Source organism: Primulina eburnea, chromosome 11 (assembly GCF_022965805.1).
Source record: "Primulina eburnea isolate SZY01 chromosome 11, ASM2296580v1, whole genome shotgun sequence".
Lineage (NCBI taxonomy): Eukaryota > Viridiplantae > Streptophyta > Magnoliopsida > Lamiales > Gesneriaceae > Primulina > Primulina eburnea.
The window spans coordinates 40,370,408-40,396,349 of NC_133111.1; the positions used below are offsets into that span (position 1 = coordinate 40,370,408).

Below are 25,942 nucleotides of genomic sequence, written 5' to 3' on the forward strand. Positions count from 1 at the left end.
TAAGCAATTTTTCTTTAAATAAATAGCATCAATACATCCGAGAGAAAATCATCATTCATTTTGCTCTAGATCCTAGTTTTGACGATGTTCATAGTTGAGAATGACCGTTTTGTAGTAACAATAAAAACTGAAAGAGTCAGCAGACTCATCACCTGGTAGTAGAAAAGACTTTTCATAGATGATAAATTTAAAAGTAATAAAGTATTAAAAAATTAAAAGTAAATCAATTATTAATTAAAAAAATGAAAAAAAAATCTAAGATTCGAACTTGGGTTTACACTTACAGAAACTCTTGTCTTGTCATAGAGATACATGTTATTTAATTTATTGTGGTGAGTCACACACACACACACACACATATATATATATATATATATATATATATATATATATATATATATATATATATATATATATATATATTCAAAAATTAATATCGACTAAAAAAAATTTTAAAATTTGGGGGGGCCATGCCTCTCATGGGCCCTATTGTAAATCCACCCCCGGCTATAGCCACATTCGCAGTAAATACTCTAGTTATTAAAATATGTTTGTGAAATATAAATGTTTGGACTCAAAATATTCTGTTGGTATTTTAAATACCAATTTTCAAGTCCGTACAATTATTTTAAAGTAGGACCTGAGCCATGCCACGGCTAACAAACTTATTAGTTTGTTCATACTTACTTGCCAAAACATAGAGCTGCATGGACGGACACTCAGATTCCTGACCCATTTATTAATGTCGGAGAAGTTTTAGAGAAAAATTAATGAACAAGAAAGAATTGTCACTATTCGCATTTCTATTTCTTCATGGTCAATTTTGTTTGTATTTATGTTTGTCACATGGGTGTAACTAACTTCAGTGACATAGCTTCCTCCACGAGTGTAACTTGGTTCGATCACTCATTTAACCCCATTTGAATTATATATATATATATATATATATATATATATATATATATATATATATATATATTATTTATTTATTTGTCGATAGACGTAGATTATATTGATGGCATAACAAAAAATATATAAGATACAAAAAAAAAACACTTTAAGTCACGGGCCTTTTGACTTCGCGATGAGGGAGAGAAGGGGTTTGAAGTTTGAAAGCAACAAAAACCCCCTTCTCTAATTGTCGTTTAAAAAAGATTCGACTTAATATCGGCTTAATTTAGTAGAGTGAGTTTCTCGTGAAACGGTTTCACGAATCTTTATCTGTGAGATGAGTTAACTTGATCGATATTCACAATTAAAAGTAATATTTTTTCATGGATGACCCAAATAAGAGATCTGTCTCACAAAATACGACCCGTGAGACCGTGTCATACAAATTTTTGTTAACTTTGGTAATATATATTTAGAAGAAAAAAATCAACCCCGAAAATTTGTATTTTTTCCTTTTCAAAAATGTTAAGGTAAGAATAATATTATTAGATACATGCCTGATGCCTACATACAAACAATAAAATATTTATTATCAACATAAAGATATTATGCTAAAAAATAACAGATGTACACAAAAATTCTTATGAGACCATCACATGTCAGATTTGTGAGACAGTTACCTGACTCGTTGAAATGTATTTTTTTATGTCAAAAATATTGTTTTTCACAAAATATTTGGATCATTTTGACCCGTCTCACATATATAGTTCCATAAGATGATCTCACAAAAGAACTATTATGGATATATTTTACATCAGGCCTAAGTCGAACTCAATTTTTGTTTATTCTTCCAAACATATCTTATTATTCTCCCATTAAATCAATAAATCTACATCTCCCATATTTACTGAAAAGTTTCAGTGGCGAATGCTTTTACTTCTGATCATGCTCATATTTCTAAGTTAGATAGTTACGTTCGAATTCTTGTAAAACTTGATATAATCTAGCTTTGCGTAATACATTCTCGTTATCTGAATGTTTTTTCCCCAGATCTTGGTCCGATTTCCCTCTATACCATTTTGTCTATTAAATCTTCGTCGATTGTCTTCTTGGCGTTACTCCTAAAAAAAATCTCATTCATATCATCTTTTTTATTCGTACCAGTGTACCACATATTTTTTTAGATAAGGACGATGTTTGTTACAATTGAGTTTCGAACTGATATCTCATTCTAGACTTACGTATTTTGGTTTAAGACGAATTATAAACCATCGATATAATATTCGTTTTAAACATACAGTTTCAACTCACACACTTTAAAATAATCTTTTATCGTGATCAAAACCCTAACCCTCGCTCTATAAGATGCATGTTTTCTCTATCCCGGACAATATTTAATATGCACACATCAATTAAAAATGATATTTTTTTTAACAAAAAACCCATAATTCGCGGCTTAATTTTGGGAATAATTTAGGTGCTTATTGCTAGCACCAATATTCTCAATTCAAGAAGCAGATAGACAGGTTCTACGTGGTCGAAGCTAACCCATAAATCCATTTTTCAGTACAAAATTATCACGCCATGTAATGATCTCTAAAAACAAGTTATTTTTGTTTTAGTTTATTTTATTTTTTTTAAAAAAGGTACATATTTTTTCTGATTATTAAGGACTTAAATAGTTCGATATGGCTTCTTTCCTGTTTCAATAATTAAAGGAAAAAATATTATGCCCTTCAAATTATATAAATAAACTCTAGCTTTATAATTTCTTATGTTAGTATTATTTGTATATAAATCTATATTTCATTATTATCCAAAAAAAATTGAGCAAAAATATTTATCTCTTATTTTTACAATAAAATAAAATAAAAAACGGTGACAATAATTCAAAAATAATTTATGCCTAACATGTTTATTTTTATTGAATGAATTTTCATTATCATACTTTTGGTGTTCAATTATTTTCTAGAATTGCTTAATACTTAGATTCATAATTGATGCCTTTATGTTTTCATTATTATATAAAAATATAATCTAATGATTTTTTGAAGTGTAAATGATTCTATTTTTAAAAATCAAAATAAAAATAAGCCAACTACTTAAACCTAAATTTATTTTCCAATCTCATTTCTCCCTCGTACATACTTGATTTGCTAGCTTATGTTATTTTTACTTACTTTTCCCCGATAATTCATTACATTCTAATATTTAAAGCAATATATTATCGCTCGAAAGTAACTAAAATCATTTTCCACTAATGGCTGATTATCATATGATTTTATCTTCTTGATTAATGCATATTTAAATGTTTTTTTCTAGTCAAATGCTTAAAATTAAGCCCCACTATCAACTTTCCTATTGGTAGGCAAGCTCTAGTCCACGATCACATTCCATTAAAGTATGAAAATAAATCTCCCCCCTTACCTACACCAAATAAAAACCAAGATAATTATCTAATATAAGGCCTTAAAAATTATTTAAGGAGGGACGATAATCATTTAACCATTTTTCCATAGTTTTAAATTTTAAACTACATAATGAGGTCAATTTTATGTCCTAGAATAACAATTGTCCTAACACGAGGAGCAATCGAAACGTGCTACCGTTATTGTTTCATGATTTACACAAGATTTTAACGGTATTGATACCCTGGATTATATTTTTTCGTAAAACGACAAATGCTCGATTCTACTATCAGTATTTTTAACAAAATTATATATATAAACTTAAAAGGTGAGAAATCTTTCAACAACTAAAGTGTCACACTTTATAGAGGATTTAATTAATCCCCTTTATTTAATGATCAAAGAACTATAATACGTGGACGATTTACGAGGTACTATGTGGCATTCCAAGGTTCCTTCATTTAATATTAATATAAACACACTTTGCAAACCCTAATTATTAATTATCCCCCACACACACGAACAAAAAAATTAAAATGATGTGTTTCCTTTTCTTCTGTAAACTTCCCACGAGCTTTAGCCGCACATGGTTTGCACTTAAATTTTCAATTATTTTTTCTTATATATTTATATTAATAAAAGGGTCTTTATTTTTAATTTTCAATACTTTTATGATTTTTGGAACACGTTTCGATCAATGGGTATTGACAGCATATATTTTTGGACATTAAAATATTGACCTTTCAGGTGTCCTAGATCCGAAGACAGCGCTGTAAAATGTGTACTTTTTTTCTTTCTTTTTGAGAGTTGTGTGTGAGCTCCCATCCTCCGATGGTCGTCCATTTTATTCGGTGTTATCGAGTAAAATTCCCATCCTACAATGGTGGTCCTTTTGTCTATACGTGAATATTTCAAATATGTTGTTTCTTTTCGGTTTTGTTCATATATGTCGTGAAAATTGAATTTTCGATCTCGATCTTTTAAATTTTAATCAAAAATGTCTTTGTGACACAACATATTTGAGTGTGATACGTACCATTAGTGTCAAAATCAGAAAATGAACCAAAAGAAAAGATAGCAGACAGACTGAAATTTCGCGATCAAAATTACAATTTTTCAAACATTTTACATGTAAATTTTGGGAAGATAGAGTCATTCGAAATCTGTCATTTCATCCAAATGTAACCATGTGATTTTTTTGTCTTCTAAATATTAAAACTTTATCTTTCAGTCTTTTTCTATCGATGGCACGTCAAGACTTGCTGGCAAATTTGAAATTTTTGGGAGCCAAACCAATAAATATAACATGTATAAAACATTTTGTTTCTATGAAAAATTTAAGATCGATGGGTTGAGAGATTAATCTCAGACCCTTATTACGGATGAGAAGAGCGTGAGCGCGTACCGATTCAAAAGAAATTAAGTTTATTGATATTTAATGAGTCTCAAACTAAGGTGACCTATTTATGTTTTCGCTCGGGAGCCAAAACGAAAATGCTCATTCTTGTTACATTTGGAGTGTTTTACTATAAATTTCTCGTATTGGAAAGAGTCAAAGAAATTTTGTTAACAAAATCTTATCAATTTGGGACAACAATAGCTTCAATAATTCAAAAGTTATTTTTTGATTCAAGATTAAAATAACTACCCAATCCCAAAATTAGAATAGTGTGGAATTTCAAGCCTATTATAGAAGGCATAGTCCAATTTATTTACTGCGAGCTTTGAATAAGAATATGCATTGGGTTGGGTTAGTCTTATTTTGAGCCCAATTAAATTTTAGTTTGGGCCTTATTCGCCTATTATGCATCGTAGGTTCGTAGCGTAGCTTAAAATAAAATAAATAAAAATGATTGAGCTAATAAAATTGGCCCACTGAAGTTACCAAATATATCAATATTTGTTTTTCAAAGAAACCAAAAATTAAAAAAGTTTTCTTATTTCATCATAATATCTTAACAACTTATTTTTTTTTAAAAATATAATCTTATATCAAATTATTGTGGTGGGCATGGCTCGACTCTTTCGTGTATCGGGTAATTTGGGTCGGATAGCAATTTTTTCAAATCCATCTTATTCGATTTTTAGGTTACGCGACTAGTCCGGGTACCTGATCGGATTCGGGTGTTTTAAAAAGCATTTGTGGCACGGAAGCATTAAATGGCATTGTCAAGCATTTCTTGTTTCCGATAGGAAGTAAGAGTGATATACAATACTGTATGAAATCGAAAAATGTATATCGTATCGGAAATTATGGTATTGAAAATATTTATAGCGATATCGAACCGAAAATTTCAATAATTTCCATTTCCGAGTTATGGTATATTCAAATTGTGTTTTATGCACTCTTAATGTTATTAAATATTGTATCAAACTATTTAATTAAATTTTTTCTTTATATTTTTTAGTTTTTTTTTTAAAAAAATATGTATAGTTGTTCAACCACAAGGATCATGCTAAAATAGGACAATCCAAGATAGATTGGACTAATTCTCAACCTACCATTAGGTGGCTCGGCCCGATCCCGGCCCACTTAATGGAAAGTTGCAGCGGAGCGCGAGCTAAGCCCAAGCCCAATAGACAACTCTAATCATATGATCATATCAGATTATATCATTAATTAAAAACAAAAAAGGGGATAAATCGCATTTTTGCCTTATCCTTCCTGGTGCGATCATAAATCGCACTTTAAATGTCTCAAGTACAGCTCCAGTCAGTCTAGTCTCGTACAAGTACAAAGATTCAACGGATTCTACGGGAGCGAGAGAACAAGTATGGCGGAAGAAACACTGCTATCTCTTAGGTCTTTAATGGCCGCCCATTCGCCGCCCCTCGACGCTTTAGTCGTTCCTTCTGAAGATTATCACCAGGTTTCTTTGTCTGTTGATCATTTACGCATCAATTTAAGTGTCGATAAGTAGATCAAATACTGTCATATATGTTCGTTTTGATGTGTTGGACTTATTTACTGTCTCTGTTTCCAATTATTTTGTTGCTTATAGAGTTTATTATTCTTTTTTATTTTTTATGTTCGTGATCGATCGATTATTGATTTGGCAGAGCGAGTATGTATCTAAGCGGGACAAACGAAGGGCATTCGTGTCTGGATTCACCGGCAGTGCGGGTTTGTGTTTTTTTTTTCTCGTAATCAATTCACATGTGTGGTTGGGTTTTTCTTTACATGTATAAGAGATAAATGTATTATCTTGCTGTTAATTTTCAGCATTCGGTCGCCTTGTTGTTTTGACTAGTTTGTTTCTTTGATGCATTGCCATTGCGTTAGTTGTTAGATGCAGTATACCACTTCGTGCATGGATAATTTACAAACAATCAGATAATGTAAAGTTACATGTCTGTTTTCCAAATTCAAGTAATATTATGTGTACTTCCCCTAGTTTGGCAAGTTAAGAGGAGGGTGAATGTTGATCCATGATTAGTTTATAGGAACTTGTGCTCTGTTGGCGGCAATCTAGTTGAATCTAATGTAATGTATTTTGTCAAATCTCAATATATTGTAGGTTTGGCACTTATAACTGCAAGTGAGGCACTACTTTGGACAGATGGGCGATACTTTTTGCAGGCGGAAAAACAACTAAACTATCAGTGGAAGCTAATGCGTATGGGAGAAGACCCAACTGTTGACATCTGGATGGCTGATGTGAGTTTTCTTTACTTTTTGGTCACATATTACTAATCATCAGCTGTCAGAATATCTATTTAATTATTTAAGAAGCAATCCTCAATCTATCTATGAAGTTTATTGTGTAAACTTACTGAGGCATGCAAACTACTGACAAGGATATTTTCATCTTCTATCTATCGCTAATGGCCTCTAACACCATAATGTAGTTAAGGTTCTGAATGGATTTGGTATGCTTTTAATGACTAAAAGAAGATTCAAGATAAACACATAATTTATTATTTATGCTCTTCCAAATTCTACTCCAAAAGATCAATCCTTCGGGCATGGTTACTTTCTTATTCTCAATAACTTTCAGATCTGCAGATATTAGATGCTGATAACTATTGCATGATTACTATTTTTCTTTGTATAGATCCCATATCAAAAGACTGTTAGGCATTATGCAACCTTTTAGCTTTATTTGACTCCTCATGTTTATATAAGCCTCTTCTTTTTATATTTCCTGGCATGCTGCATTTAAGAATTTAATAATCTTCTCTTTTATCTGAACTAGACTTTCGTATTTTTGTCATAAATTTGTGAAAATTATAGTTCTTAAGCTACTTGTGTCGTAAATAGAGCTTAGCTTCGGTTGACCTTGTTTTGAATTTGATTGCCATGTTCCTTGTCTGTGTTGATTGAAATTCTTGGGAACTGCTAGAATCTACCAAAAGATGCAGCTATTGGTGTTGATCCTTGGTGTGTGTCAGTTGACACAGCACAGAAATGGGAGCGTGCTTTTGCTAAGAAAGAACAGAAGCTGATTCAAACGATATCAAACTTAGTAGATGAAGTTTGGTTAAGTAGGCCACCACCTGAAATAAATCCTGTTGTTGTGCATCCACTTGAATTTTCTGGTCGTTCTGTTGAAGATAAATTAAAGGATTTGAGGGAAAAGTTTGTGCCTGAAAGAGCTCGTGCTATAATACTCACAGCATTAGATGAGGCGAGTCTATGATATCACACCATATCATCACTCAATTATTCCTTTGTTTAATCTAAATTCCAGAGAGTTCTATTTGATCTTACTTTTGATGATTACTATCTCAGGTGGCTTGGTTGTACAACATTCGTGGTGCTGATGTTTCCTATTGTCCTGTTGTTCATGCATTTGCTATAGTAACTTTGGCTTCGGCTTTCTTTTATGTGGACAGGAGAAAATTGTCTGCTGAGGTTAGAACTTGGTGCATAATCATTTCTTTATTTGTTGATCTGTTGGTCTCAAATTCTATATTTACAGGTTATCTCATATATGGAGAAAAATGGTGTTGAAGTGCGGGATTACGGTGCAGTAAGCTCTGATGTTGTCTTACTTGCATCTGATGAACTTACTTCCGCCCGTTCAAACAAAGTAACTGATCATGAAAATTCATATAACCTGGACAACAATAAAGACAATTCTGGGATGATAGTGAGTGATAATTCTGCAGAAGAGAGTGTTAATGACCTCATATGGGTCGATCCTGGTGCATGTTGCTTTGCATTGTATTCAAAACTAAACATGGACAAGGTTTTCCAGCAGTCATCGCCTTTAGCTCTTGCAAAAGCCTTGAAGGTATTACTTCTCTATAACACCCCTCTTCTGTGATTGTTGTCCTTGAAGTAATATGACTGTTTTGAACCATATCTAAAGTTCTCGAAGTTGTAATGGTATTTAGGGCATGTATTGAGTCCCGTGGATCTACTAGAGATTTAGAGTCCGCTCCCCTACTACTTGTTTTGCATTGTTGTTCTAGTATCACAGGGAACTACATTTGTTAATTTTATCTTTCCATGGGTTGAACTTCTAAGTGGATGAATTGTTGATTTGCATATAACTCTTCTACTTTTGATAGATGTCGTCAGTGTTGATTACTGGACTTGGAGACATGTGAATGATTCATTGTCTTATCTAGTTGGAGATCTCATGATATTATCCGGTTTTCCAATCAGGGGAACTCGAAAAGTTAATTTATTGGCAATAGCATGCTAAGTTCATTGAAATAAGGAACAAACATTTTCTATCGTCCTCATTGTAATTGCACATAGCACTACAGCCAGAAAAAAAGTATGGTGATCCAGGAAATCTAATGAAGAAACATTTTCTATTCGAGATAGATATTCCATCAAGATTTTTGAATTATGTTTCAATGCCCTACTATCATATTTAGAAAGGAGGATGCTTTAGTTCCGCAGATTTAACTTTGTTTTTGATAAATGAATTGATTTTCATGGAGGCTCTAATGTTTTCATCAATATTTCTGTTTTGGATATGTGCTTTCTTTTCCCTCCTAATTTATAGAACTTCTTTTTCTTCATATGTTATTGGAATGTTGCTGTGAAATGGAAAATTGAGATTTAGGTGTACAGAGAAATGATTTAATGGATATTTTTATGCATCTCATGACATTCTGAAAGCTATATTTGTCTTTTCAATTAATAAGCTTCAATATTTTAGTTGTTAATTGGCATTGATATCTGTGAACTGTATCTCTTACACATACTTTCCCAGAATCCTGTTGAGATGGAAGGATTGAAGAATGCACACATTCGGGATGGAGCCGCTGTTGTGCAATACCTAGCTTGGCTAGACAATAAGGTATATTCAGAACAATAGTAGGTTGGATATAATAGGTTTTGTTCTGTGTCACAGGATTGTGTTTATTGTACTACTCTGATGTGGATCATTATGCTTTATCTCCATTTTCCTTCTCTTGAGAGGAAATCAGAATTACAATTGAATTTGATGAAACCCTGCTTTAATGACTACGAAAGCTGGAGATTTTTGGCTAGTTTTATAATGGAATCCTCATCTGCAAAGCAGGGTATATGTTCAAGTGTCAAAAATAGTTTTAGCTTGGGGAAAAATCATTAAGTTGGAGAAAGAAAATATCATAGGCATCATCTTAAATTTACACATGCACCTTATGGCCATTTATCGATGCATTGATGTGATCCCAATCTGCTCCCTAAATTTAGCGTGAGTCTCCATGAGTGCTGTGTGTGTAAAAGAATTGTTTTTGAAAAGTGAGAATGCACAAAATAAATATATTTGGTTTCTGTATAAAATTTTTGGACTTTCTAACTTGTGTTCTTAGGACTTATTCTCCGCTCTCTCCGTGGTACTATAAAAATCGAATTTCATGCTTCTATGACATGAGATGACACTCATGAGAAAGATGACATCATATTTTGTACCGTTGATTGTTGCTTTGAAATGACAATTGTTGCTTTGAAATGACAAAATAGGAATTTTCACAAGAGTTGTGCCTTATATGATAATGCAACTATCAATTCAATTTATTTCTACTCTCGGAATTTTGCCGACCATTTATTATTTTCCTGGTCCACAAGCTTTGCGTGATTTTCAGCTGATAATGATGGTCAAACTGGTCCTCTCTCTTAAATATAAAGAGAATTCCATTGGTTTGAAGAAGAGCTGGTTAAATGGAATTGCCTCCAAGTATACACAGAAAATCTTCGATTGTGATCTGATTGCATGTGATTGCTTCTGAATCTGATATATGTGATACATGTATGCTTTTTGGTTGAAAGCAAGAGTTTCCAGGACTTTTTATTATTAAACAACCTACTGATATATGTTGATTACATGTTTCTGTGTTCCCTCAGATGCAGGATATTTATGGTGCTTCTGGTTACTTTCTGGAAAGTGATATCAACAAGAAGCATCAATTGTAAGTTTGTTTTTCCATTGCCTAGCATAAACTATTAAGTTAATTATTTGTAAATATGTTTCTCCTTACCTGGGCATTAGTTTCAACCTAGGCAACTTTTTCTCTGAACCTGCTGTTGATCATTTGCTGGTCCCTCTCTTATTTCTTTTCCACTTCATTTAACATGCTGTCGTGATTGTAAGATTTACGCTGACCATTTTAGGCTAACATGGATATTGTCCAACAGCTGCTGGAACCCAATGTTGTACTCTAGCTTGAAGCGAAGCTTAAGCTTTATAATTCCAATTTCACTGCCTAATTTGTCAAGCTATGACAGCTTAAAAGAATATCAAAACAATGAAACATGTAATCTTCTTGAAGAATCTCTGTCAAGTATATCGGCACTTCTAGTAGAACTAAGCATGTCGTGTAATGATAAAACTGGATTATGCTTAAAAGTATTTGCAAGTAATGGATTAATTTTTTCCGTTTCTTCTGCTGCATAGCTGGAGCCAACCTACCTTTTTCATCGTCTTTTTTCTTTGAGATGTAGACCTGAAGAGCACACTTTTCTCTGAAAGGGTTAAAATTTAGACGAACTTAAATATTGTGTGGGCATCCAATTTGATGTTGAAGAAGTTCTATATCCAGGTGTATATTATTTAATGGAAGCACCTTACGAGATAAATACTTTGAGCTTTTACAGTTAATTTATGGAAAGAAATATGTTGTGTCACCACACCAGCTTGTATACTTTTATAGAGGACTAATGACTAAGGAATTTTTGTAACAAATTGGCTATGTGTTATTATTTGACTGGACACACATTACCTATCAACTATTCTTACACCAGTGTTTCTATTTAAAAAACTTACAGGACAAAAACAAAGCTGACTGAATTGTCTGTAAGTGATAAACTAGAGGAGTTCCGTGCATCTAAAGAGGTATTGTTTTTGTTTTTTGCCTTCCCCTGCATTTCATACAATAAAGAATACCAATTTTCACGTTGGACTATTAAGTAGTTTCATGGGTTTGTGTATCATTTATCTCCATCTACAATGGATAAATGCAGACTCCTCGTAGATATTATGTGCACGGGACAGTTTTGTGGCAAAGAGGAATAATTAAAGTTGTACACGCTGCTAACTTCAGATCTTTCTATTTATATTTTGTGTTTTTTTTATCGACAGCATTTTAGGGGATTGAGTTTTCCGACCATTTCATCAGTTGGTCCAAATGGAGCAATTATCCATTATTGTCCAGAGGCAGAAACATGTGCCGAACTTGATCCAAAAAGTATGTACTTGTTTGATTCAGGAGCGCAGGTGTGTAAATGAGCTGTCTTTTTTTCTTCTGTTTTAAATTGTCTTATTCTTTTCATAAAACCTTCATCCTTATTTTTTTTTTCAAGTTGATTTCCTTGGTTTAATTTAATATGGTATCTCTAAAGTATCTAGATGGAACAACTGACATAACTCGAACAGTACATTTTGGAAAACCTACAGCACATGAGAAAGCAAGTTATTCAGCGGTATGTGGTGTTTCTTTGTTTCATTGGTTTATTCCACATGTGTTTAAAACATGAGAAAATTTCAGTCTGTTTTTATGAAATATATATATGGAATCTCGTGTGTGCATATGTGTATGATGGTCACCTTTACCTTCTGTTACGATTTCAACAAATTAGTCAATTTGAGTTCCTCTTTTACCCTTTGACTAGAACAGTAACTAGGCTTGGGAAATTGATAAGAAGCATGCATGAACAGTATGCTGAAACCTCTTGCTTCTGCAACATAGTTTACATGACTTAATCAACCTGGTATTTTTATCTGGTCATAATTTTTTTGATGTCCTGCAAAGAAAATTTAACCATAAAATGGGGCTGTTACGAGATCAATAATTGAATTCAGAAATAGGGAAGTGTTATTTAGCTCTGATCCATGTGTGATGTAACACATAAGGAGTCTGACATGTTAGATACTCCTATAGTCTGAATTCCCTATTTTATTATGAATACAAACCATAGAACTCCACATGTTGTGCTGGTAAGAAAAAAGACAAGAATAACATAAGCCGTAAAGCATTGGTGGTATCACACATGGACCCTTAGGATTTATTGCAGCCTAAAATTTGCATAGAATGTATTTCAAGTAATCATACACATATGTTTAGTCATTGTCCTTAATTGCGCTCAAGACATTTGTGACTCGCGGCTGTACATTTCAAGCCCAATCTTTTTCCAAGAAAGTTAACTTTACCTTGTGTGTTCATTTTGTTGACAATGTCATCACCTGTATAACTATTTTATGGTTTTATTTCTTTACTCTTCAACTCAATCTGAACAATGCTCTTAGTTGATTCTTCATCTCCAGATATTCGAGTATTACCTTGCATGAGAATTAATACTTTATTTTTTGTTCTTCACTTCAAGTTCAAAAGCTATAACATTAATTCATGCCACAGTATATTTAAATCCTGTATTGCAGGTTCTCAAGGGCCATATTGGATTGGGAAATGCTAAATTTCCAAATGGAACAACTGGTAAAGATTGATATTAATATTAAAAATCTCATTTTATTGCATGTTTTTTGAAGAGTTCGGGCAGGCTCAGAAGTTAGGACTAGATTATTTTCTTGCCAAGTAACCCAACTCGTTCCCAGGTCATGTTCTTGATATTCTAGCACGACTTCCATTGTGGAAAGATGGTCTTGATTACAGGCATGGCACTGGCCATGGAATTGGGTCTTTCCTAAATGTTCATGAAGGTAAGTTTAGGTTGTTTTGTCATGTTCAGTCTGTCAGCTTAACTTTTTCCCTGCATGTTTTCTTTGCTAAATTTTTTTTATACTTGTACCACTGAAATTGCAGAAAGGTTTTTGATCAATAATTTTCTTTATATCAACACAGTTGGTAAACACCGTGAGGCCAGACTTTAGTTTTTGTCAAAATGAAGAGGTATTATAAGAATGTTAATATTTAATTATTTTAATTCTAATTATAATTTGATTTATAACAAGTAATTATAATTGTAATTATTAGTTACTATATTTAATGCTATTTATTACTTATTATTACTCGTAATAATTACAATAATATTATTCATAATAATTATAATAAAATTATTAAAATAATTATTGTAATTATATATTAATAAAAATTAATGTTATAATAAGGGCAAATTAGAGAAAAATGCATCTGTCAAAGTTTGTTTTAGAATTCAGTCCATCTCAAATATAATTTGTGAATTGATACCTGACAATAACCAAACTATAGTTTTAACTCCCTACGAAACACATTTTACGTTTTTACCCTTTGTTATTTACGTAAATATATTCTCTTTCAACCAAATCCATATGCCCAAATAATTTTCTCTCCTCCCCTCAACCAAATCCATCCGGCCCAATCTATCATCCTTCCTTCTGGCTTGAAAAAAGGTGATTGAAGGTAAATATCAGTGTCTTATTCCGATTTGAAAGTAAGTTTAAATGGGAAATTCAATTTATAGAAAAATGATATCCTGATTTTTCTACATTTATCGTTTTTATCTGTGAATAATGAATGTGAGAGTGTTGTTGTTCAACATACCTACTTATTTAGAATTCTTGAGAGATTTGTGTTGAACTTATATGGTCAAGCAAATAGCGGATCTGTGTTTTCATGGATATGAGTCTATTATTGATCACATGTCATGCATTTTATGTGTTTGATGATTTATTTTAGTTGTGAGAAGCAATTCAGCCGATTGTGTTTTATTGTTATGATTTTGTTCGAGTAAGTACTTATTTTGACCTATAAAGTACCTAATTTGAATTTTCAGATACTTGCTTTTGTCTTTTGAATACTAAAATATGTATGAAAATAATTGATTTTCGAGTAGTCAACAAAAATCTAGTCACGGTTGGCAGTAGTGATCATATTGCATGTATTGATTATGAGCTTGTTTTAATATTAATTTAATTTAAACGATATTATCTGTTTAGAGTTTGTTTTGATATTGATTTAATTTTACCAAATTATTTGTCTAATTTCATGAGTTATTCAAGTTTTTACTGAATAATTTTTCTTATTAATTGTCTATATATTCTTGTCATATTACTGTGACTTTTGTGAGCTATTATATATTTGTAACATTGTCAAATTATTTCACGGCTAACATTGTAGTTTTTTATGTGGATTAGTAACGAGGAAGACTAAAAAAATATGGATGATAATGATAGAGATATTGGACCAATTGTAAAAGAAGGTTACTCAAGGTGAGCAATTGGTTTCCAAATTGGGTGAGTTACAATTAAAGATGATAGATGCATCAACTCTTGCACCTTGGTTGAAGATCCAAAAGCTTCTTATGAGCACCTCAAGAGTTCATGCAATGCAATGCTTTGAAGTAGAAACCCGTAGCTTTTCGTTTGGAAGCAATACCTTGGTGTCATTCACTTTTAGGGATTTCTTGATCGTTATAGGTTTGTCTAACGTTGGTCAACCGGTTAACATCGATTTAAAGTTGGGTTCTAACTACCTTCAGTGTCGTTTCAAGGGGGTGAATTGTGTTCCGAAAAATGTCATCATAGAGAAGCTATTTGAGTTGGCAGAGAATGAGCTTGAAATTGATGTTTTCTTCATATTAAAAAGCAGCAAAATAAAAAATTTGAAAAAATCATCAATTTCAAGCTCATTATTTGCCAACTTAAATAGCTTCTCTATGATGAAATTTAGCTGAACACAATTCACTCCCTTGAAATGATGCTGAAGGAAGTTAGAACCCAACTTTAAATCGATGTTAACCGGTTGACCAACGCTAGGCAAAGTTATAACGATCGATAAATCCCTAGAAATGAATGACACCATGGTATTGCTTTCAAAACAAAAGTTGCAGGTCTCTACTTCAAAGCCTCTAAGCATTCCATGGACTCTCGAGCTGCTTATAGAAAGCTTTGGGATCTTCAACCAAGGTGCAAGAGGTGATTCCTCTATCCTCTTTAATTGTAACTCATCCAATTTGGGAACCAATTGCTCCATTGTAGGTAAAAAAAATTTGTTGGAGAACACCTTGAGTAACCTTCTTCTACGATTGGTTCAACATCCTATTTTTTTTGGTCTTCGTCATTTCTAATCCACATTAAAAAATTACAATGTTAGAGCCGTAAAATAATTTGACAATGTTACAAATATATAATAACTCACAAAAGTCACAGTAATATGACAAGAATATATAGAGAATTAATAAGAAAAATTATTCAGTAAAAACTTGAATAACTCACGAAATTAGACAAATAATTTGGTAAAATTAAATCAATATCTAAACAGATAATATCGTTCAAATTAAATTAATATTAAAACAAACTCATAATCAATACATGCAGTATGATCACTACTGCCAACCGTGACTAGATTTTTGTTGACTACTCGAAAATTAATTATTTTCATACATATTTTAGTATTCAAAAGACAAAAGTAAGTATCTGAAAATTCAAATTAGGTACTTTATAGGTCAAAATAAGTACTTACTCGGAACAAAATCATAACAATAAAACACAATCGGCTGAATTGCTTTTCACAACTAAAATAAATCATCAAACACATAAAATGCATGACATGCGATCAATAATAGACTCGTATTCATGGAAGCACATATCCGCTATTTGCTTGACCATATAGGTTCAACACGAATCTCTCAAGACTTCTAAATAAGTAGGTATGTTGAACAACAACACTTTCACATTCATTACTCACCGTTAAATGTTGAAAAAATAAGGATATCTTTTTTCTATAAATTGAATTTCATACCCATTTAAACTTACTTTCAAAATAACTAAAACACAATCGGAATAAGACACTGATATTTAATTCCAATCACCTTTTTTTTCAAGACGATAGATCGGGCCGATGGATTTGCTTGGGTAGGACCCGATGGAATTGGTTGACGGGCGGAGAAAATCTTGCGCCTTGGTTGAAAATCCAAAAGCTTTCTATAAGCACCACAAGAGTCCATGGAATGCTTAGACGCTTTGAAGTAGAGACCTGCAAAACAAACTCTAACAGATAATATCGTTCAAATTAAACTAATATTAAAACAAACTCATAATCAATACAAGCAGTATGATCACTATTGTCAACCGTGACTAGATTTCGGTTGACTACTCGAAAATCAATTATTTTCATACATATTTTAGTATTCAAAAGACAAAAAACAAGTATCTGGAAATTCAAATTAGGTATTTTATAGGTCAAAATAAGTACTTACTCGGAACAAAACAATAAAACACAATCGGCTGAATTGCTTTTCACAACAAAAGTAAATCATCAAACACATAAAATGCATGCCATGTGATCAATAACAGACTCATATTCATGGAAACACAGATCCTCTATTTGCTTGACCATATAGGTTCAACACAAATATTTCAAGAATTCTAAATAAGTAGGTATGTTGAATAACAACACTCTCACATTCATTATTCACATATAAAAACGATAAATGTAGAAAAACTTAGGATATCATTTTTCTATAAATTGAATTTCATATTCATTTAAACTTTCTTTCAAATTAACTATACACAATCAGAATAAGTGACTGATCTTTACCTTCAATCACCTTTTTCAAGCCATAAAGAATGATGATAGATCGGGCAGATGGATTTTCTTGGGTAGGTGCCGATGGATTTGGTTGAGGGGAGGAGAAAATTATTTAGGCCGATGGATTTGGTTGAAAAGGAGAATATGTTTACGTAAATAACAAAGGGTGAAAATGTAAAATGGGTTTTCTAGGGAGTGAAAACTATAGCTTAGTTATTGTTAGGTATCAATTAAAAAAATTATATTTGAGAGGGACTGAATTCTAAAACAAACTTTGACTGATGAATGGTATTCTAATTTGCCGTTATAATAATATCATTAACTATTATAATAATAAATGATTTAATAAATACAAATATTTGAGATATGATAAAATAAGGATAATTTGGTTTTCAAGAATGTTCAAATAAGATCTTAAATCACATGCTGCTCCCTGTCTTCCTTCCGTCTTTTATTTTACTACGTCTGGTTCATTTCCTGAAACCTTCCGCCAGCAGTTGATTCATTTATAGAAAGGGGCTCTGTAGTTGGGATTTACACGCACAGCCTTATCCTATTTGGGTAACTCAATTTTTTTTAAAACATCTTATTTGGCAGTTTATAAGCTATTTTCTAAAAAAATTACGACAACAAATTTTGAGAGAGTATGAGCTCTGAAACAACTTATAATTTGTTTTGAACATTGTATATTATTTTGTTATTTAGGAAAAATATCAAGAGTATAACACTATTTCACTTTGGCCATGTAAATTTCAAGTACGAGAGGGGTATAGTCAAATTTCTCATCCATACATTCATAGAGGATAAGTAAGCGAGCCTGCTTCATGAGACAGATTGGGGGTTCCAGGCGGAACCCATAAAGTTGTTTTTAGTGTTTTTAGTTTTTAGGATAGAGTTCTGACGCGTCCACTTCTCACTCCATTACAGGAATAGAGAAACGTGCAAATACATACAATAAAATAAGCTTTATACTGTAATTACTTTATATATGTTTGTCCTATTTTGAGTAACTCCATATGAAACAGGCAGGTTAATTCGTAGTATTTTGTGCATGGACGTGAAGTAGATTTCATGGGCATTGAACATCTACTTATATAATGTAAAACAAGCTGGCGCCGTCATTTTTAATTTTTAAATATATGGATTACTTGTGTAGGACGATAAGAATGAACCAGATAGCTGAATCTAATCCCTCTTCGTATCTGCTTTTTGTAGGACCTCATCAGATTAGCTTCAGGCCAGCTGCACGGAACGTGCCATTACAACCTTCGATGGCTGTGACAGATGGTATGTCAATGGTTTCTCTGATTCAGTTGATTTTTGTCCTTTTATCCTGAGCAACTAAAACCAAATTTTAAACCACCTAGGTGATTATCGATGGAAAATTAAGAATGGTATGATGTCAAACCTTTTAGTTCTCGGCTATTGTCTCTTTATGAATTATTTGCATGACATCACTTCTGTGACGGTCTACACTGCATATTGTGTCTCAGAATCTCAGCTGTCTTCAGCACTTGATATTTTTCTTGAAAATGAGTGTAACGTTAGTTGTAAAAAAGTTGAGGACTATGTTCCTTTTTGTAAGGCAAGGACAGTGCTCTTCGATTGGTAAATGATTTTGTAGTGCTTGCTATACTAGGGTTGCTTGAATAGCCATTTTCAAGGCCAGAAGTTGTGGATCGTTCCCAATTGTGCTTGATGGAATTTTCCTAAATTTGGTACACCTTTCATTCTTGACTTGAGATTTGATTAATGAAATTGGTTTTACAGAACCTGGTTATTATGAGGACGGAAAATTTGGTGTTAGACTGGAGAATGTGCTGATTGTAAAAGAGGCTGATACGAAGTTCAATTTTGGCGACAAGGGCTACTTACAATTCGAGCATATCACATGGGTAAAGATTTCAGCTTTGTATCTTATGTCTTGTGTATGTACGTCTTGTTCTAGTGACTTGATTCCGTTCCAAGATATCGGTTTTTCCTTCTTTGCTGATATACGAAGCTTTCTACTTTCAGGCACCATATCAAAGCAAACTGATAGATGTGAGCCTCCTTGTGCCCGAAGAAATCGAATGGTTGAACAACTACCATTCCAGATGTAGGGTGATTCTGGCACCATATTTGAACAATTCCGAGATTGAATGGCTGAGGAAAGCTACCGAACCTATTGTTGCTTGAGCATTCTTTACCTTTTGCCAAAGTTGAATATGGTGCCCCAATGTCAGATGAATCTTCTTCTCTTAACATTGTTTCATTTTATACTATTATATGTATATAGATGAATGGCAAGTGTCTCTTTCTATACTAAATAAATTTTAAAATAATTTTATTGACACTTGTCATAATTCATATGCATATGAGATGAAGAGATTTGAGTGGGTGCCACTCTACCCGTTCGCTTATTTCCCAAATTCTTGAGAATTTTATACTCTGATTAAGGTCGAGTATGAATATTCATTGTTATAATTATGAAGGATGATGGTTCCTGTTTTGAAATAATGTGTGAAGAATCGATCATTATCTTGGACAATTTCACGTTCTAGTTTGTTTGTGAAAAAAATCAATTTTTTTATTTTATTTTTAAAATCCATTTTCCCTTATTTTACACAGGCTTTTCGGATTAAAGGTTACGCAAATCTTAATTTTTATTATTTCATATTGTAGTTTAGTGTTTCTCTATCTTTTTTATGGTTTTTTTTTAGTTATTTCAAATTATAGTTAATCTCTGTCTTTTTAATGTTTACGTTATTTCAAATGATAATTTAGTCATTCGTTAATTCTAAAAATTATGATATAATATTTATTTATTTATATATATTTATTTCAAATAGTATTATAGTCTACCATTAATTTTTGGTATTATGATATTATTTTTATTCAAATAAAAATTGAATTAATTATAAAAAAATATTATACAAGTGTGTAATGTATGAGAAAATATATTAGTTTTATTAAATAATTGAAAGCATTTATGATTCGCGCTATTATTATTTAGCAAAACAACGACTGCGATTCGCAATTTCGTTGGCCTCGGTCGGAAGCGACGGTTGTAGGCCGGAAGTGGTGGTGGCGGTTGGTCAGAAACGGCGACGGTTTTTAGGCCGGAAGTGGTGGCGGTGGTCGGCCAGAAGCAGCAGCTGTGGTAGGCCGGAAGCGGAGGCGGGCGGCCGGAAGCGGCGGCGGCGGCCGGCTAGAAGCGGCGGTGGCCGGCGACGGTTTCGGCGGCGGTTCTTGGCCGGCGGTGGACGGTCGGCCGACGGCAAGGGTTGGCTGTGGGCGGTCGGTGGAAGGAAGTGTTAGTGAGTTTAGATATCGGAGAAGGGTAAAATTGGAAAAATAGGATGGATTAAGAGTGAGATAAATAATCTTGGGGGTGAGGATGTATTATTTTAACCTAACTAATATAACATAATCATTCAAATGAGGGATTGACTTGGTTAAATAAAAAACGTACCAAACGAGTGATTATGTGGGTTAAAAAAAATAAACCCACCTATTCAAGACGACCAAACACTGCCTTCGTATAAATATAATCAATCCCAGATATTATGATATTTCATTATTTTTTTACAACTACGATATTAGTTTTGTGTTTGTATATAGGCAAAAACTTGTGTGAGACGGTCTCACGGGTCGTATTTGTGAGACGGATCTATTATTTGGGTCACCCATGAAATTGTATTACTTTCTATGCTAAGAGTATTACTTTTTATTGTGAATATGGGTAGGGTTGACCCGTCTCACAGATTATGATCCGTGAGACGGTTTCACATGAGACTCACTCTTGTATATAAAACAAATTATTCAGGAAAAAAAAAAAAAGAAACCCGTTTAATATAATAATATAGATATATTATAACGAGATTATATTTAATCTGATCGAATAAATTAATCCTAAAGTAGGCCATTTACACGATTTTGGCTTAGTTAGTTATTTTGCTGGGACATATTAGCCACAAAAGCTTGCTGGTGTACACTATTTCGACCATATTCTATATACCTATAAAAGTGTGGATGATGAGCAAAGTTTTTTGATTGTGATTTTACTACATTGCCCAAAAACTATGCATTGTTTGTATTAATTGCATGGGCATTGGTGGAAAAAATATATAAAATTTAGGGACAAATTTGGGATAATGGATTTGTAATGTATTGATTATGTATTTAATTGAGGTATTTATTTTTTTGAACTCATTAAACACATGAGGATCATAGTGTTTTTATTTTTTTAATAGAAAATTGTAAAATAAGAAATTTTGAAAATAATATTACATAAAAATTGAATCGATATTCGATGATAAAAAATATTTTAGAAAAATAATATTTTCTTCATACATAATTCTTACAAAAAATATTAAAAAGAATATATATTTAACTATTATACTTATAAAAGTACAAAAAGAATAACAAAATTTTCCTTGTAAATTTTCTACTATTCTCATAAATTATGTATTGTTAGATTAATTGCATGAAAATTACACAATCATTAAATACATAAGGATTAAAATAGTGTTTTTATTTTTTAATAAAAAATTGCAACATAAGAATCTTTGAAAATAATGTTACATAAAAATTGAATAAATATTTTATAATAAAAATACATTAGAGAAATAATATTTTCTTGATACAAAATTCTTAGAAAAAATATTAAAACAATAGCTTTTTTTAATTTTAAAAATTCATTAAAAATATTAAAAGAATATATATTTAACTATTATACTTATAAAAGTGTAAAAATAATAACAAAGTCTTTCATTGTAAATTTTCTACCATCCCCTTAAATTGTGTGTTGTTAGATTAATTGCATGGAAATTTTCTACATAATTTATGGGAAATCTATGCATTAAAAATGAATATATGTTTGATAATAAAAAATAAATTTTTTTTTATCTATAAACCTACGTAAGTGTAGATAATTGACAATTTTTTCAATTGTCAAAAGATAAAAATGACATCCTCATCAATACAAATCCAAAAATTCAATAAAGATATATTTGTAAATTTCTAATTGTTGTAAGTGTAAAAAGAAAATATCAATTTTTTTTATTTATTCCACCTAATATATAATTAATTAGTAGCCTAATTATTCCACATCATATATAATTAATAGTCTAACAATTGCTAATGAATTATCACTACAATATACATTGATTGTAATAATTTATATCACTTCAAGAATAAAATGTAATTCCTAAATTAACTTTCTCAAATAATCCATCTTTATACTAAGTTTAAATATTTTATCCTTTTAATTTTCTTTCTACATGTTATTTTATTATTTTAATGCAATTTTGTAATTATATTTTAGTGTAGTTTCTAATTAAGTAATAAATTATAGTATCACATGAAGATATAAGAAAAAAATAATTATATACGCAATAGTACAATAACACGATAAGTATATAATAATATAATAATATGAAATTTAATACTAATATATTTTATTATTTTTTAACTAAGAATTGAAAGTAAAGAATTTAATAAATTATTTATTAGAATTTATATCAATAATTATGAATTTTAATATACTAATAATATCATAAAATACGAATCTGATAGAAAAATTAAAATAATTAGCTATAATAAGAAGTTTAAATATTTTAGTCGCACTTATATATATATATATATATATATATATATATATATATATATATATATATATAAAAGACAAAGTCTTTTAGTGGAATCCTTTTTACAGAGGAAGGAGTGACGTGTGTGTTTTACATCCATAAAATTCCCGTGTCTTTACTATTCACAAGTTTTTACATTTCAAACTAGGCAAAAACTTGTATGAAACGGTCTCACGGGTCGTATTTGTGAGACAGATCCCTTATTTGGATCATCCATGAAAAAGTATTACTTTTTATGCTAAGAATATTACTTTTTATTTGAATATGGGTAGGGTTGACCCGTCTCACGGATTAAGATCCGTGAGACGGTCTCACATGAGACTAACTCTTCAAACTATATCTTGTTGTTTAGATTGTCAACCGGTTGAAAATATCATTAGAAATATTGAACCGTCTTTCACACTTTTCACGTGGTTAATATTTATAATTGTTTGAGAAAATCTTTCAACCGTGTAAAAATGATTGAAAACAAATTTTAAAAGCAAATTTTGAGTATTATAGGTTATATTTTATTATCAATTATTATTATTTCATTAGTTTTGATAATATTTTGACGAGTTAGTCATAAATATTTTAAATTGACAATTATTTGTCCTTAGTGTGCTTCACTTATATAAATTATGATTTATGCATTTATAAAATCCATAATCTAGTTGATTTTTAGGTTATTATACCTTATACGTGGTTCTTAGATATATATATTTTCAAAATTTGTTTCAGTTCAATTCATTCTATATATTATGCTAATTATAATTTATTATATAACATAAAATTAACGACTTGAATTTCAATTTGAGAAACAATTTTGAAAGTAAAGTATATAAGTTCTTAATTAATTTATTCGTCTAATATGACAAAAGACTAAATCAATATAAATAAAAAAATGAATCAAATTATTTTTAAAAAAAATCAAATTTTAATTTTTATTAAATAATTAATATTTACGTGCATCGCACGTGCTTCTTGCTAGTTAACTTAAAAGTATGATTTTAGTTCAATGTAATAGAATGTGCATGGTCTTAATTAATAAAAAGTTTCAGGCGCCCATTATTTCCAAGCAAAATTAAAAGTAGCAGCGACACAATTAGATCAAACATCACAAACCCTGTGACAATACAGGATCATAAGATTAAAGCAAACAATACAGGATCATTATTCTTAATTCGTGGCATTCTTTTTTGCCTCAATAATTGACAGGATCTTGCGCATGGATGCGTGAGACGAGCCACCTTCGTTTAGGCCATTTGTAGCTCTAGTTTTCAGTTGCATCATCCTATCTCTCATTCCTTGCCCATCTTTGTGCTCCATCAAAGTCCTCACCATCTTCTCTATCTCCTCCCTCCCCACCACTTTCTTCGTCGGCAATACCTCCGGTCGCACCGCCACCCCGAGCTCCTCCACCAAAAAGGTGGCGTTCATCCTTTGTTCGGCATACAGCGGCCAAGCTATTATCGGCACGCCACTCACTATGCTCTCTAAAGTCGAGTTCCATCCACAGTGCGACATGAATCCTCCTGTAGCTGGATGCGCAAGGATTTCAACCTGTTGCCCCCACGTAGGCACGAGTATTCCGATATTTTTGGTACGGTTCAAAAACCCTTCTGGCAAATAGTCATCTTCAGTCCCTTCGATGTTGTCAGGGAACAACGCATCATTCACATGACCTTTCTTCGGTGGCCGGATAACCCATACAAACCTCTGTTGGCTCAGTTCCAATCCACAAGCTAGCTCCAGGGTTTGCTCGGCCGATAACACCCCACCACTTCCAAATGACACAAAAAGAACACTATGGTTGGGCTGTTTGTCTAACCAATCCATCAAATCACTTTGAAAACCGGTCGATTCGACGGGTCTCGTTAGTGGACCGATGGGATAAACCGGAGACTTACATACTGAATTCATAGCATCGTTTTCCGTGAAAGCTTGGAGTGTTTTGGCTTCCAAATCTTCACAAGTGTTCACCAAAATTCCATCAGATAAAGATAACCCTCTCCCGATTCTTAGATACTCGTGATACTGTTGATCATCCCGGTCCATCATCATGTCCACGGCGTCCTCGTGTCGAACCGGTTTGCAACCAGGAATTTTCAAGTGCCCCGATTCATCAATGAACGGGCCCTTCATTTGTTCATCAAGAATCGGGAAATACACAGACATAGCAAGAAACCATGCAGTAGAAGTACATAGAATGAACTTGGGCATGTTAAACTCAGACGCAATTTGCAGCGAGTCGGTACCGAAATAAACCACGATGAGGGCGTCCGGAAGGCGGTCCATGGCAGCGATTGCGGAACGGACGACGGGCACAGCTTCCCGCATCATCAAGCACATTAGTGTCATCATCTTCGTAGAAGGGTCTACGAGATTTGAAATATCAACAGGAGGAAGCCAGATAGTTTCGACGAGTCCCCTCTCCCTGGGAGGGTTCATAAGTTTGGATTCCGAGGGTGCGCCGGTTGTGACTAGAAGAACAGTGGAGCGGACATGGTGTTGTTCGGCGAGGCGGTTGGCGAGGGCAACAACGGGGACAACGTGTCCCGCCTCGGGACTGGAGAGCATAACGACGTGAAGATTATGGCTTGAGGAGTTATCCATGGCTGACCCTCCCTTTAACCAAGATTCACGACACTTTCTTGCAGGGATGAACAACACCGTTACGTTTACCAATAATAGTGTAGAAACCTTGGAAATAATTATAGTATTGAAAAGATGGATCGTGTAACATTAATTTATTATTATCATTTGAATTTCTTTTTAACAATTTAATAGTTTTTTAATATATAATTTAATAGTTATTTTTTTTTTTTGAAAACAATTTAATAGTTATTATAGCACATGGGTGTTGTATGTATTTTTTAATATAATATAGAGTAGGTCTCATGTGAGACCGTCTCACGGATCATAATCTGTAAGACGGGTCAACTCTACCCATATTCACAATAAAAAATAATACTTTTAGCATAAAAAGTAATACTTTTGTATGAGTGACCAAAATAAGAGATCCGTCTCACAAATACGACCTGTGAGACCGTCTCAGACAAGTTTTTGTCTATAATATATATATGAGGTAGTTATATGCATTATCTTTTAATTTTTTAATAATTT

The 25,942-nt window shown here is 32.2% G+C and overlaps 2 protein-coding genes across 2 annotated transcripts; one reads left to right on the forward strand and one right to left on the reverse strand.

Moving 5' to 3' along the window:
- Positions 1-5,956: 5,956 nt before the first annotated feature.
- LOC140806050 (aminopeptidase P1-like) lies at positions 5,957-19,609 on the forward strand. The gene is made up of 16 exons (XM_073162489.1): positions 5,957-6,169; positions 6,360-6,423; positions 6,818-6,957; positions 7,643-7,927; positions 8,032-8,154; positions 8,222-8,536; positions 9,473-9,559; positions 10,591-10,655; positions 11,512-11,578; positions 11,825-11,959; positions 12,085-12,165; positions 13,121-13,175; positions 13,295-13,399; positions 18,423-18,494; positions 18,978-19,102; positions 19,224-19,609. Exons 1-16 carry the CDS (start codon positions 6,074-6,076, stop codon positions 19,383-19,385), a joined length of 1,977 nt encoding a protein of 658 aa, XP_073018590.1. The 5' UTR covers positions 5,957-6,073; the 3' UTR covers positions 19,386-19,609.
- Positions 19,610-23,900: 4,291 nt separating this feature from the next.
- LOC140806051 (anthocyanidin 3-O-glucosyltransferase 5-like) lies at positions 23,901-25,543 on the reverse strand. The gene has a single exon (XM_073162490.1). The coding sequence runs from the start codon at positions 25,430-25,432 to the stop codon at positions 23,996-23,998; it is 1,437 nt and encodes a 478-aa protein (XP_073018591.1). The 5' UTR covers positions 25,433-25,543; the 3' UTR covers positions 23,901-23,995.
- Positions 25,544-25,942: the final 399 nt, after the last annotated feature.